Source organism: Melopsittacus undulatus, chromosome 3 (assembly GCF_012275295.1).
Source record: "Melopsittacus undulatus isolate bMelUnd1 chromosome 3, bMelUnd1.mat.Z, whole genome shotgun sequence".
Taxonomy (NCBI): domain Eukaryota; kingdom Metazoa; phylum Chordata; class Aves; order Psittaciformes; family Psittaculidae; genus Melopsittacus; species Melopsittacus undulatus.
Window position 1 is genome coordinate 70,462,259 of NC_047529.1, and position 12,693 is coordinate 70,474,951.

The 12,693-nt window shown below is 37.3% G+C and overlaps 1 protein-coding gene across 1 annotated transcript in view; it reads left to right on the forward strand.

The window, feature by feature from the left end:
- Nucleotides 1-1,777: 1,777 nt before the first annotated feature.
- Nucleotides 1,778-12,693, forward strand: part of ENPP3 (ectonucleotide pyrophosphatase/phosphodiesterase 3) — a 33,050-nt gene continuing 22,134 nt past the window's right edge. Inside the window, exons 1-7 of the mRNA XM_013130475.2 lie at nt 1,778-1,792; nt 3,515-3,593; nt 5,662-5,784; nt 6,754-6,879; nt 7,813-7,873; nt 9,184-9,281; nt 12,250-12,329. Coding sequence (XP_012985929.2) covers nt 1,778-1,792; nt 3,515-3,593; nt 5,662-5,784; nt 6,754-6,879; nt 7,813-7,873; nt 9,184-9,281; nt 12,250-12,329 — 582 coding nt within the window. The remainder of the gene's footprint in view (nt 1,793-3,514; nt 3,594-5,661; nt 5,785-6,753; nt 6,880-7,812; nt 7,874-9,183; nt 9,282-12,249; nt 12,330-12,693) is intronic.

Here is a 12,693-nt window from a genome sequence, read left to right on the forward strand (position 1 = left end):
TTTATCTTTGGATTTGTCATTAACAAACCAGAACATGTAGGCAAACTGTTGGTGAAAAACACTCAGGAAACAGGGCATGGGAAAAACTGATGAACTGTTTCTGCTGTCTTATATATGATAAAGTGTAGCAGTTTCTTTATGTTTTTTAAATCTTTTGTTGTAGCAAATACAAGTTTTAAGCTTCTGTTTGTAACCACAAAAGAAACAATCATTAATATATATTTATGTATGTGTATACATTTGCAGAAACTCTTGCATCTGTAAATTGGAATTTAGAGAAAATGCCAAGTACTGATTTTATTAAGACTGAAAACTTAATTTTGAAAACAGCACCGTGAAAGAGAGATAAGTTGAAATATTCTTTAGCTCTATGTCATCTGTACAATTGGATATAGTACAGCTTCCTGTTTAATGCTGCCTTGAGCAAGGATTGCATAACATATGAGGGAAACACTGGAAATCGAGAAAAAAAGAGAAGATAAAATGGCAGACATTCCTTCCTTAATTCTTCACTAAAAATAACTGAATAATGAGGAACAATGTGGGAAAAATACCTGACTATAAAGGAAAGTAATTTATACTTTCAAGGGGTACTTGGAAGAGTGAAGTGAGAAATATAAGTATTCTAAACCTTATTAATTCTTTCAAATACATTAGTTGCAAATGCCTACCTGTATGAAAAAAATGCAACCCACAAAACAACAAACCAAAAATCTAAATATTGGAAATGTAAACTGTTAATATCATTCCACACCATTTATTTATTTGTTTGCTTGTTTATTTATTTAAAATATTTCCTTGGCAACTTTCTCCTGAAAGTTTAGGCAGAGAAATGTGTACTGATTTGGAGAAAACTCCAGGAGCTCACCAACAAAGTTTTCAAGTTGACAAGCAGGTATTCTTTATTGCGGCACTGGGAGACAAGGCGGATAGCTCCTCCAAGCGTGTCCCCCCAGACATCAACCAGGCTGTGATTATATTGTCCTTAAGCATACATATTCATTAGATTACATACATTACATCATACTTCTTAGATAATGCCTCCTGTATGCATACAAAAATGTGGTAGAGGGCTTTTGGACCCCCGGTGGTTATTTCTTCATCACTTTGTTTTAGGATCATTGTCATATCAGTAACCACCAGGTGGTTCTGGCAAAGCTTATCTTAGTTATTTCGTTTTCTCTATAGTTGCTAACAAAGCCTAATGTTCTTGAGGTTACTTATTTACAACCCTATTCTTCAATCAACCCCATTCTTCAATCAACCCCACTCTTCAATACTCACAAATAGCAGTCACACTGTCTGAAAGTCCTCCAGGTAGCATTAGGAACAACTTTTTTATGAATAAGTAGACACAGTCCTGAATTTAGACATAGAATTTACCTGTGGAAAGTCTGAGGATTTGAATAGGTGCTACCAATGTTATTTCATCTTAAGGATGAATGTCTCAAAATCACGGGGTTTTCTGTAAATACTATAAGAAATGCAGTATCTCATCTGTACACCTTGGGTTTGGGTTTTTTTCTTCATCTCTATCATTGCTTGCAGTGATGGAATGTTTGCTGTTGTAATAACTGTACTTTCTACTTAGTACAATCTATTTATTTCAGTTACAAATGTAAGTTTTAATGAAATTGTGGGGTAAAACCATAGTGAAGAATGCATTCCCTGGTGACTGGGCTTAGTGGAAAAAGACCTGTTAGGTTACCGGTGTAGTGTTATCTTCCCTGCCCAGAAAGAGTGGTTGTCAAATGTGCCCTCTTGTGTCATCTGTACCATGATGCGCCAAAATGTGGCCTCATTCTCCATCTTTGCTGACTGGGTGTAGGATTAAACTGCTGCCTTCACACCTGGGGTCTCATTTTGAGGGACTTCAGCATTTGTGCCACTTTGGACAATCTATCTATACATACTTATCTCACCTGTCTCTCTGATCCAGTTCTCTCACCAATCCCATTTCTGTTCCTGGTTTGAGGGTATTTCTCTTTGTACAAAAACCAGGGAGTGAGCAGCAGAAAGTAACTGGGAGAGCGAAAGCATGAAAGAAGTAGCTTTTATGTTGCTGGTGTTTGGTGTTGCTTGGGAAAAAATCAGTGACATGAGGCTGAAGAGGGTGGGCAGCAAGGGAGAAACAGGAAATTCTTGAGCACAGTTGCAAGGACAATAGCAGCAGGAGGAGAAATTGTGGGGCCTGTAAGAAGCCCCTTCCTCTGTGTCTGTCCAGAGGAAGAGGTATGTGTCAAGCCAGGCTCATAGTTAAGTCTCCTAGTTGTCCCTGTTACAGAGCTAGTTGATAGTGTGCCACACTCCTGACTTTCTCACTTGTGTGTCTGGACCTTTCTGAGCTATGGGAAGGAGAAATGCATGCTTAGACTGTCCTGGTGTGGAGCTGCTCCATGGCCAAATGGTACACCCACACCTGAGAGCTGAGCAGTGCTCCTTGCTGCCACGCTTATGCTAGTACCTGCAGGCAGGATGAGCATTGGCAAAGAGCATATGGTGGTTTTGTGAGCAGGGATGTGCAAAAAGTAATAGAGTGGTGTATTTGCACTTGGTTATATCCTACCATATATTTTTTTCAGCTCCTTATAATTGTTATAGTCTCAGTTAAGAGACTCCATTACAGTAATACTGAGCATGAGAGTAAGCCTCTCTTATTTCTGATTTATTTTGAATCTTATTTCCTAGTGCCTGCTGGTCCCTGGAATTGGCAGGAGATAAAAGAAGGCTTTGACATTAAAATGAGGAGTAAACTGGGATGGTTTATGGTGCCCTTCTGTGATATGCATTTCCTTTTCCATCATTGCATTAGTGAATATGAACACATGAATGTGCATGCCCTATGAAATATTTTTGAGAGGGTAGTCACTTTTCACTGCACCTTTCAGCTAACATATGTTGCCATTCATATTGAGTGCCTGTTAAGCTGATAGAGGTCTCCTCAGCTCTTTCTCTATCTCCCAGATCTTATGCTGCTTTCTGTTATGGGGTTTCTTTGAGCTGTTTGTCTCTTTCTATGTGCCTCTTTCCCATCTGAGCTTGCTAATTTATTATGAGAAACTGGTGTGTGGTTGGAGACTTGACACTTGCAGCCCCAATCCAGCTGTTTCTTAAGAAATCCTTGGGAACACTTTAAGAAAATACAGAAGGTAAATAAATGAATTACCTTCTTTTTTATACAGATAACTAATTTTCAGACCGGATTAATATGTTGATTACTTCCTACTATTTTTTTTCCAGCAAAGATTTTCTGGATTGCAACATGGGACTGACGGTAGGTTAAAAGTGCGGTATTAAGGCGTTGGCTTGTAAACAGTTCACAAGATAATCATTCTTGTGCTGGTCCTATCTTCAGGCTCAGAATGTCTCCAATTTTTTGATGAATGAGTTCAGAGAAATTATTAGTTAATAAGAAATCATCAGTTCACAAAAATAATAATCACAAAGTTATTTCTAATAAACATAACATTTTTTCACAGTTGTGAACTTTAATTTTCTTGTGTCCATGTGACAGGTTCTGCTCTGTGCTTTGCTGGTTGTATCCCTGGGATTAGGTTTGGGACTAGGACTGAACCGTGGAGCTCAGGAGCAAGGTATGTTTATAATACTTTCAGCATAGTTACAGCTGAAGCTAGATCTGGTAAAAATGCAATTGACATAGTTCAGGTGGCTAATGTTAAAACTGTTTATGAATTTTCTCTGCCAACTTCAATTTCTATAAAGCTATGGTAAAAAGGGGATAATGGTTTGATTAGATGGAATGTAATTTTTTAATTAGAAAAACAAAGTAACATTTTGATGTCAGGGGCAAAGCCCTATGAGAACAAACACACCACATGGTAAATAAAACAATTCATTTAGAACCAAAAGAATAGTAATCTCATACTGGAGTTCAAGGAAGCACAGCCTCTTTTCATTCCTAATTAACACATATTGAACTTCTTTACTTACTTATTCATAACATCTTAGCTCCGAGATCTTTCAATATCATGGGCCTAGCAAATAGGATGAGATGGAAGTGTAATTGTTTTTGATAGTACATATGTTCTATTACAACTCTCTGTGCAGAATATGTAGATACCAACAGCCTGAGCTTCACTGGCATTTACATGAAGAACGTGGTCATAGTTGTAAGTGAAAGATGGCACCAAATTAGCATGTTAACATTTTTGTGACTATCTGCAGGTGTTACAGAGGAACCTTAAATAGGGACTGACTAATTTTATTTCCTACTTTCATAACTAGAACTATTTTGAAAATATGAATTAGATACACACAATATTATGCTGCGGAGTGGGAGGTGAAGCCTCAGCCTGGAGTGGCACACACCTTTTTGCAGTTGCATTTGCTATGAGGGCAGTGGGAAAGAGGAGCCAAAGGGTTCACAGTCCATATATGTGCTGAGTCTTGTGGATAGAGTCAGGAGGACCTGCCAGTCTGTATGTTTAAAGATTAGCGCAGAGTTTGCATTTGGTGATAGTACAATTGATTATATATCAAAGTATATTTCCTTATAGCTCCTGCAATTTTACTGACTATTCTAAATAAAAGTTAATGACATAATAAATTCCTGACCTTGCACAGTTATGTAAACTTTGTAAAGAAATTAGAAGCAAGAGTTGCCAATTATTTGGAGTATGAACAGTTGCATATCACACAGAGGAAAAGGGTTATATTTTCGTATTTTCTTAGACTCACCATTCTGTACAATTTTAAACTAGGTAGACCATCTAAACAACTTTAAGTTGTTTAAAAGCCAATGGATAGAGGAAAAATGAAATACGCTAAACTTCAGCCAAAAAAAGCAAAGACAGACTGAATATGTCCATTTGCGTGAAGATGTAGGTCTTCCTTGACAGAGCAGACTCCACTCATAAAACACTTCAACCTCAATTTCTTATTCCCATCTCTACTTTTGACAGATACACTTATGCTCATTATATATATATTGTTATTCTAATTATTTGTAAAGCTTTCTTGCATTGAGCTATAGTTGTTGATATAAGCTCTTAAACTGCAAGGTACAACATGAGAACTTTCTACATGTGAAACAAGGTAGCTAGCTTGAAAAAAATAATTTTAGCTCTATGTGTGTTCTACACAATGGATATTAAAGCCCAAGTTCTGTTGGCAGTGCACCTGCAAAAGCATGAACCTTTTGGCAGCTGTAACAGAGTCGCATCAGCAAATCTGAGTAGTTGTACCTATAACTGTCTAACACTGAGTGGACAAGAAAGCTAGAAATCTAGGTGTTCAGGGTGCTTCAGACTATTTCTGCAGTACAAAGAATGCAGACACAAGGCTTGTTGTTGTGGAGGCTAGTATGGAACTGCAGGTCTTGTTTGGAGATTTGGACTTTCCCTCGGTGGTCCTCAGGTGTCCTTGGGAGAGCCAGAGATTTCCCTTCAATGTGTCAGGGCTGTGGTGAGAAAATACATGTCTCTATATCCAGCTTGAGGCCCTTCATTTGGACCCTTTTCTTTCTTTTGATCAAAACAACCAAACTTGCAGATTTTTAAGGGATGTTGTAATAACTCAGGAAACAGACTTGGGAAATCACTCAGCACATTTTTCTCCATAGTCCATGCCTATGATCCATTCAACTGACTTGTCTTGGACAGGGTTATACCCAAGCACTCAGACTCTGCCTTCTCCTTATAGTCAGCTGCAGGCACAAATGCAATGAGCCACACAGGAAAGGGATGCCTGGCTGCCACTGCGACAGTGACTGCAGGGAGCGACAGGATTGCTGCTGGGACTATGAGGACACCTGCGTGGAGCCAAGTATGTTCCCCAACAGGCAGTGCTCACTGGCTGCCATTATATTTTGGACTTGTTTTTTTTTTTTTTCATGTATTATGATATATAGAAGTTATGTCATGGATATATAGAAGTTATGTCACATTCTGTCAGGGAACAAAGGACATGTCAGTGTCAAGCTGCTTCTGAAATCAAATGGCTCTAGAGGGCCATAACTTGGTGGCCTGGCAGGATGCAAAATCTTCCTGTGTCTTTCTCAAATCAGATCCCTGTATTTTTGTCCCCCGTGGATAACCAAAGCATTTGCAGTGCATATTTCCTGTCCCAGGTAAAGCTATGGATGACTGTAAGCAGAAATTGTAGTTTATCTTTGAGCAGAACACCTCTTGCACTTTTGAAAATGCATGGGTGTTTCCTGGTGAGGTGCAGTCTCCAGCTTCATACAGTGCTTGGTGGAGGCTTGGTGTTGGAGGAGTGCACTCATCTTCAAAGGGACTGGCTTACCTCTGCACTGAGGCCAGACTCCTCTTCACTTTTTCTTTCTACTTTTCCTTGCAGCTTCTTACCGCTTCTTCTGCCGGCTTCAGCCAAAAACATCTCAGTTCTTGCTGTCTGCTGGGACTTGCGTGCAAGAGCTGGAAAGGGACCCATTTCCTTCTCTTTGTATTGTGTAGGAGAAATATGGGTTTAATTATTATTTTTTTGATCTTCCTGGAAGGGTGGTAGACATTGAAGAAGGTGACTTTGGGAACCTTTGTAAAATAAACTATTAGTGTTACCATTCAGTGGCTGCAGAAATAAGCTTTACGTGTTAAATGAAATCTTGAGTTTTCCTTTCAGAAAAAAAATTCTAAAGCAACTCAAGCAAGACATGTAAATTATAGCTTAACAAAAACTGTTTAGTTTTCTTTGCCTGTTTGTGGGATTTCCACATTAAGGAGTTTACATAAGGTTCTGTGAAATGAATCATACTATTTTACTTCAAATTTTGAGCCCGATCTTGGAGGTGCACTAGTTTCCGTTGTGGTGAGACACGGATACCTGGAAGTTACTGTTCCTGTTCTGATGACTGTTTGCAGGAAAAAGACTGCTGTGTAAACTACAACAGCATTTGCAAAGGTAAATAAAAAGTCAAAAAGATTTATGTATAAATAGTCCTGTGCAATAAATATATACGCAAACATAGCAAACATAAAGGTGGATGCATTTGTTTCTCAAGATTAGAGTCTTGCAGTAACATTCTGGAAAATGAAAATATTTTGAAGTGAAGCTTTTGGTATTTTTGACTGGGAAAAAGTTTCTGAAGAACAATGTGAATGTGTGTCAATCATAAAAAAGACAAAATGTTTTGAATATTGCCCTAGTATACCAAATGAGATGGTTCAGGGTTGTTTCTTTTTAAAAATTAAAAATAGATGGAGACATGTTTTCTGTTTTAAATTTGATACAGTCCAAAGTACACATTGTAGTACTTTGTAATCTCTAAAATCTCTCATTCTTTTTTATTAGCAATTAATTTTCAGATTGGGTTTATTATTTTTTTCTTATTTCTGAACATCTTTGTTCATGCCTGATTGTTTCATACAGGCTCCAGCTAAACACAAGGGATAGCACTGGTAAAATCATATTATAGGAACGATACCCAAGGAGTATACTGGTGGTATAAAACAGAGTATTTGTTATCAGAATTCCTTTATATTGTGAGGTGGCGGATATTTCAGGCAACTTTTGCAAAATTATATTTGTCACTTAAATGCAAATTAGGCTAAACTGTCATAGTGATTTTTTTCTCCATTTTATTAGTTTGCTTGTCTGTGTAATATGTGCTTTGTTCCTAACTTACAACTGTAAGCATTAGCCCTTTCAGGGTTTGAGGGCAAACCTATTTGCAATAAATTATTTCAAAAGGTATCTTTAGCACTACATTTCTATAATTCCATACTGGAGCACAAAAAATACCAGGAAGAGCTCTAAAAAGATCAACTTGGAAACTTTGTTGCTTGCATGTTGGATAATTTAATACAAACTCTGTATTTTCTTTTATTCTTTTAGGTGAAATCCCTTGGGTAGAAGAACCATGTGTACCACTTGAAACTCCTCAGTGTCCAGCTGGGTAAGATAAAATAATACTGTCTTCTTAGCAAATAAAATAATTGTGATGGTGAGAATTACTCAAATGGTCTGAAGCAGGTCTTTGTCAGATTTACATATTCACTGAGAATAAGGTTCCTGCCTTAAGGAATATTCAGGAGAAGCAGTTTGTGGCTAGAAATGATTTTTCTTACTAAAAACCTTGTAATTTTGTTGCACATGCATTTATGATTTACAGTTTGGAGCAAAGTACAGAAGTTCAAATCCAGATTGAAAGTCAATTTGCAAAGACCTGGAAAACTTGTTAAAGTTATCTAGAGCTCACGTATACTAAATTGTTCATAGTCCATTTTATGTTACTATATTGTATCTGTGATAATTCAGATAAATCACCTTATGCAAGCTGTAATAACTGTTAGAATCTGTGACTGCAGTTCTTTATCTAAGTAACAGGGTTTTGTTTTTTGTTTTATTGGGTTTTTTTCTTAATTTTTTTTTACTCCATTTAATTTCAGATTTAAATCAGAACCACCCCTATAAATTAAAAATAGTTCGGGGTTTTATGTTTCTTTATATGTTTCTAAGGAGAATGTGGAATACATAATGATAGTTAACAAAAAGGTTGAATTTGCAGCACTAGATGACTTGATCCTACTGATGTCACTTGGTGTTATGAAAAAAGGTGTTATATCACCTGCACTTCATAACTACTAATACATTTTTCCTAACAGCAGTCCTTTTAGGTTGGTTAAGAGAAAACATGTTTAATAACTTTGAAGTTCATTTTCACAGCTAGCACCTCCTAGTTAGAATTTTTATAACAAGAATTTAAAAACTGTTCTAGAGGTCAGCTGCTTTTGTGCCTATTTTATTATGCCTACTGTGTGAAGTCAGATCTGAAGCTTTTATCATTGTTTCTTTACATAAAGTCTTACCCTAAGTATATTAGCAGCTGCTGCATTCCTTTTGTAGCTTTGAGTTCAGTTTGTCAGGGACCTTGAGGCAAAGAAATATTCTCCAGTTCCATGAGAGCTGAGAAACTTGAAAGATATAATCCATGAAGAACATGGGCTTCTTAGTGATGTCTTCAGAATGGGAATGTGTTAGAGTAAGGTGTTAGCTCAAACCTGGCATTGCAAAGAGATTACCTTTCTCAGCACTGAGGCTAATTGACCTTAACTGCTTGCTGGGTGACTGCAGTATTTTTACAGTCTTTGTGCAGCTGTCCTAGAAGATTTTAAAAACAGAATCTATATCTATATTGTTGAAGATCTCAACAAGTCACAAACACTCCAAACTCCTTTACAATGACAAATTCGTATTTTCTTGTAGGTTTGATCTGCCACCCCTTATCCTTTTTTCAATGGATGGGTTTAGAGCAGAATACTTGCAAACATGGAGCTCTTTGCTGCCAAATATTGAAAAACTCAGTAAGTTACCAAGAGTGTTTTGCCTGTTTTCTTTAGAAATCTACATGCAACCTCTCCAGTCCATTTTACTGCTGTCATGCATATGTGTTGCTTATCAATAAGAAAATCACAGATCAGGTCTCCCTCATCAGTTGAATATTATCATTATTATATGTTCTACAGTAATTCTTACATTTGAGTGTACAGCACATGTGGGTTTTTTTTTTTTAACAAGGCTTTTAAGGCTGATCAGCAGTTTTTAATTAAATAAGTGGTTTGAAATATACTTTCAGATTCAGTTTAAGACTGGGAAAAAAGTTCCAAAGAAGGATTTCCTGCATTCTCTGTACTTCACTGGAAAATTCTAGCAGATAAAATCATCATTAACATAGAATCATAGAATCATAGATCAGTTAGGGTTGGAAAGGACCTTAAGATCATCTAGTTCCAAACCCCCTGCCATGGGCAGGGACACCTCACACTAAACCATGTCACCCAAGGCTTCACCCAACCTGGCCTTGAACACTGCCAGGGATGGAGCATTCACAACCTCCCTGGGCAACCCATTCCAGTGCCTCACCACCCTTACAGTAAAGAATTTCTTCCTTATATCCAATCTAAACCTCTGCTGTTTAAGTTTCAACCAGTTACCCCTTGTTCTGTCACTACAGTTCCTAATGAATAGTCCCCCACCAGCATCCCTGCAGACCCCCTCAGATACTGGAAGGCTGCGATAATACAAAGAGAAAATTCATTGGGTTATTGGGAAGTTTTCCTCAAATATGCACTTTTTCAAGTCAGGTATTTTAAGATGTTAAAGAGAACCTGCATATTTAAAAGTATGCCATGAATACTATTATATTAGACTTAAATGCAACGTAATTTATATATTGGTATAATTTAATATATTGAAATGATTGCAGCAAGTTTCAAGTAACAGCTTCCCAGTATTTCTTAATATTGGGAGAAAGAGTAAACTGAAGGCCTTTATCTTGTGCTTGTGCTCTAAAAAGTGAGACTCATTATTGTACCCTTCATTAAAATTTCTGAGTATTTTAGATGTCAGGTCTTAAGATATTTTGTATCTGGACAAGATGCCTGCTTATTTATTAATTTATTCTCAGCAGCAGTAGTTCTAAATTGGCAGTGTTTGTGTCTGTTCTGAATATATCATATCCTATTTCCATTGTGATCATTTGAAAACTTCACATGGATGTTATGAAGTACTCTGTTTTACTGAATGGTTTGTGGATAATGAGGTTATCCAGAAACTTGAACTTGAAGCAGTGTGCAACCCTGACCTCGTGTGCAATATTTTATTCTTTGATGTCACTGTGACTTTGGAAGGAACTTTGGAATAAATCATGCATGCAGAAGTCAGTGCTCAATCTTTTGAAACAGGTGAAAAGAAAATGCCAAACTGACAAAAGGCATGAAAATCATGCTATGTTACATTTCCACGAATCCTTTCACATAAGAACAGATCTAATTCAGTATTACTCATATTTGTGATCAATTTTAACAATTTCTTATGTATACTCGTTCTTATATTTCTCAGAAACCTACAGTAGAAAGGAAATGGAAATTCTTTGCAAAAGAAAAATGTAATTCTGATTTGTAGCATAAAATATTTCCTTGCTATTAACTCCATTTACCTAGGATTTTCAGTAGAGCTAATCAAGATAATTGTTACAAAATACTTATACTAAGCATGTAGCTCTTTCACTGTTCAAGAGAAATCCATGAAAAATTATGGTGATTTTCTCACGTACTCATCAATTATTCAGCCCTTCTTTAAATGCTCTTTAAACTTTTTTTCTTTTTTCCCCCTGTACCACACTGGAACAGTTTTGTTGAATAATTTCAGGCTTTCATTGCTTTGTTGGGATGGTTTAGTTAAAATCCCTTTCTGTTCTTTGCCCAAAACATTGTGCATCAAAATAAAAATTGTGTTTGAGTGTGAACCAAATAATCATGACTACAGCTTAATACAGAACTGTTTCCCCACATCAGTTAGATTTAAAAATTACATTAAGGCATCTTCCAGTCTTCACACCTTTGTTTTGTGGGTAAATAACTTGAATGCCGTGGTGCATTTAGATATTACAGATGTTCAGGCATGGTAGGTGCCTTAAATTGGTGAAAAATGCACTCTGGAGATAAAACAGGATACCTAGGTTGAGATTCAATCCAGAGCAGGACACCTGCATTTAGATGTGTTCTTGGAGATAGGTATCTGCATGTGAGATGTCTGCATGCTCACTGTAGTCAGTTCATTTATGGTTAATAGGGTCTGTACAGCACAGTGCAAGAGCAAAGAAAGTCAGCTCAACTGACAGACAGAGAGGGTGCCACAGGACAAATTGTTGCCTTAACCTCTTTTCTAGTATTCTTCAGTGCTGTGGCATATCTTAGGTGGACTTTAGCAGCTGTGACAGAACACAGATCTCCCAGTGCTCTTGCATCAACACTGCCAACTTTCATGCAGATATGTTGGATATCAGAGGATATTTTAAATGGTACTGGACCCTGGTGCTAAAGCAACTGAGTTCTTCCCATACATCTGGTCACCAGACAGCTCTCCAGAATATCTTGCCTGGGCTGACCTCAGGCTTCAGTCTCATTGAGTAAACGTGTATGTCTAATGCCATTTTGGATCTCAGAAGTATCTGAGACTCATTTATGTTGCCAGACAGGATGTAAAAGCAGCATCTGAATGCCAGGCAGGATCATTAAAGCTGTCTCAAATGGCCCTTGGCATCTAGGCTTCAGGCTGCTGAATTGAGTGTCCAGGATCTATTGACTGCAATGGGGTGGTAAGCATAGCTCACAAGACACCAAAATGTCTGCATCTTAATTTGAAATCCCACTTCTCTTCTAATCCCACAGTGGCTGACTCTGGTGATTCTTTTTTGTTTGTTTTTAAGACTGTTATTTTTCAATTAAAAAAATGGAAACAAATTTATATTTACTCCATGATCTGTTGCAGAAACATGTGGCACACATTCAAAATACATGAGAGCTGTTTACCCCACAAAAACTTTTCCAAACCACTATACTATTGTAACAGTAAGTGAAAATCTACTATTTTTCATTTTCACTACATGGATGACATAGGAAGGCTTTTTAGTGTCAATCTTTTTGTGGGACATGGGGAAGCTATAGGGGAAAAAGAGACAGATGCTGAGATAGTACATGCAGGCATGATCTATGTGTCTATATATGTAAGCTATCTGCTTTTGGCCTGTGAACCAGTTATTCCTGATCTTTGTCAGTCAAACTGGGTATGGGTGAGCATGGGTGAGGACACAGGCATTTGGTGAGAGTGGGTGTTCAGGTTTGGAAGCTGGTATACAGCCATGTGACATATATAGTGCTTAATCTATAGCACATCAGGTTTAAATTGGACTGGGGAGAAAACAGGGAAATTCAA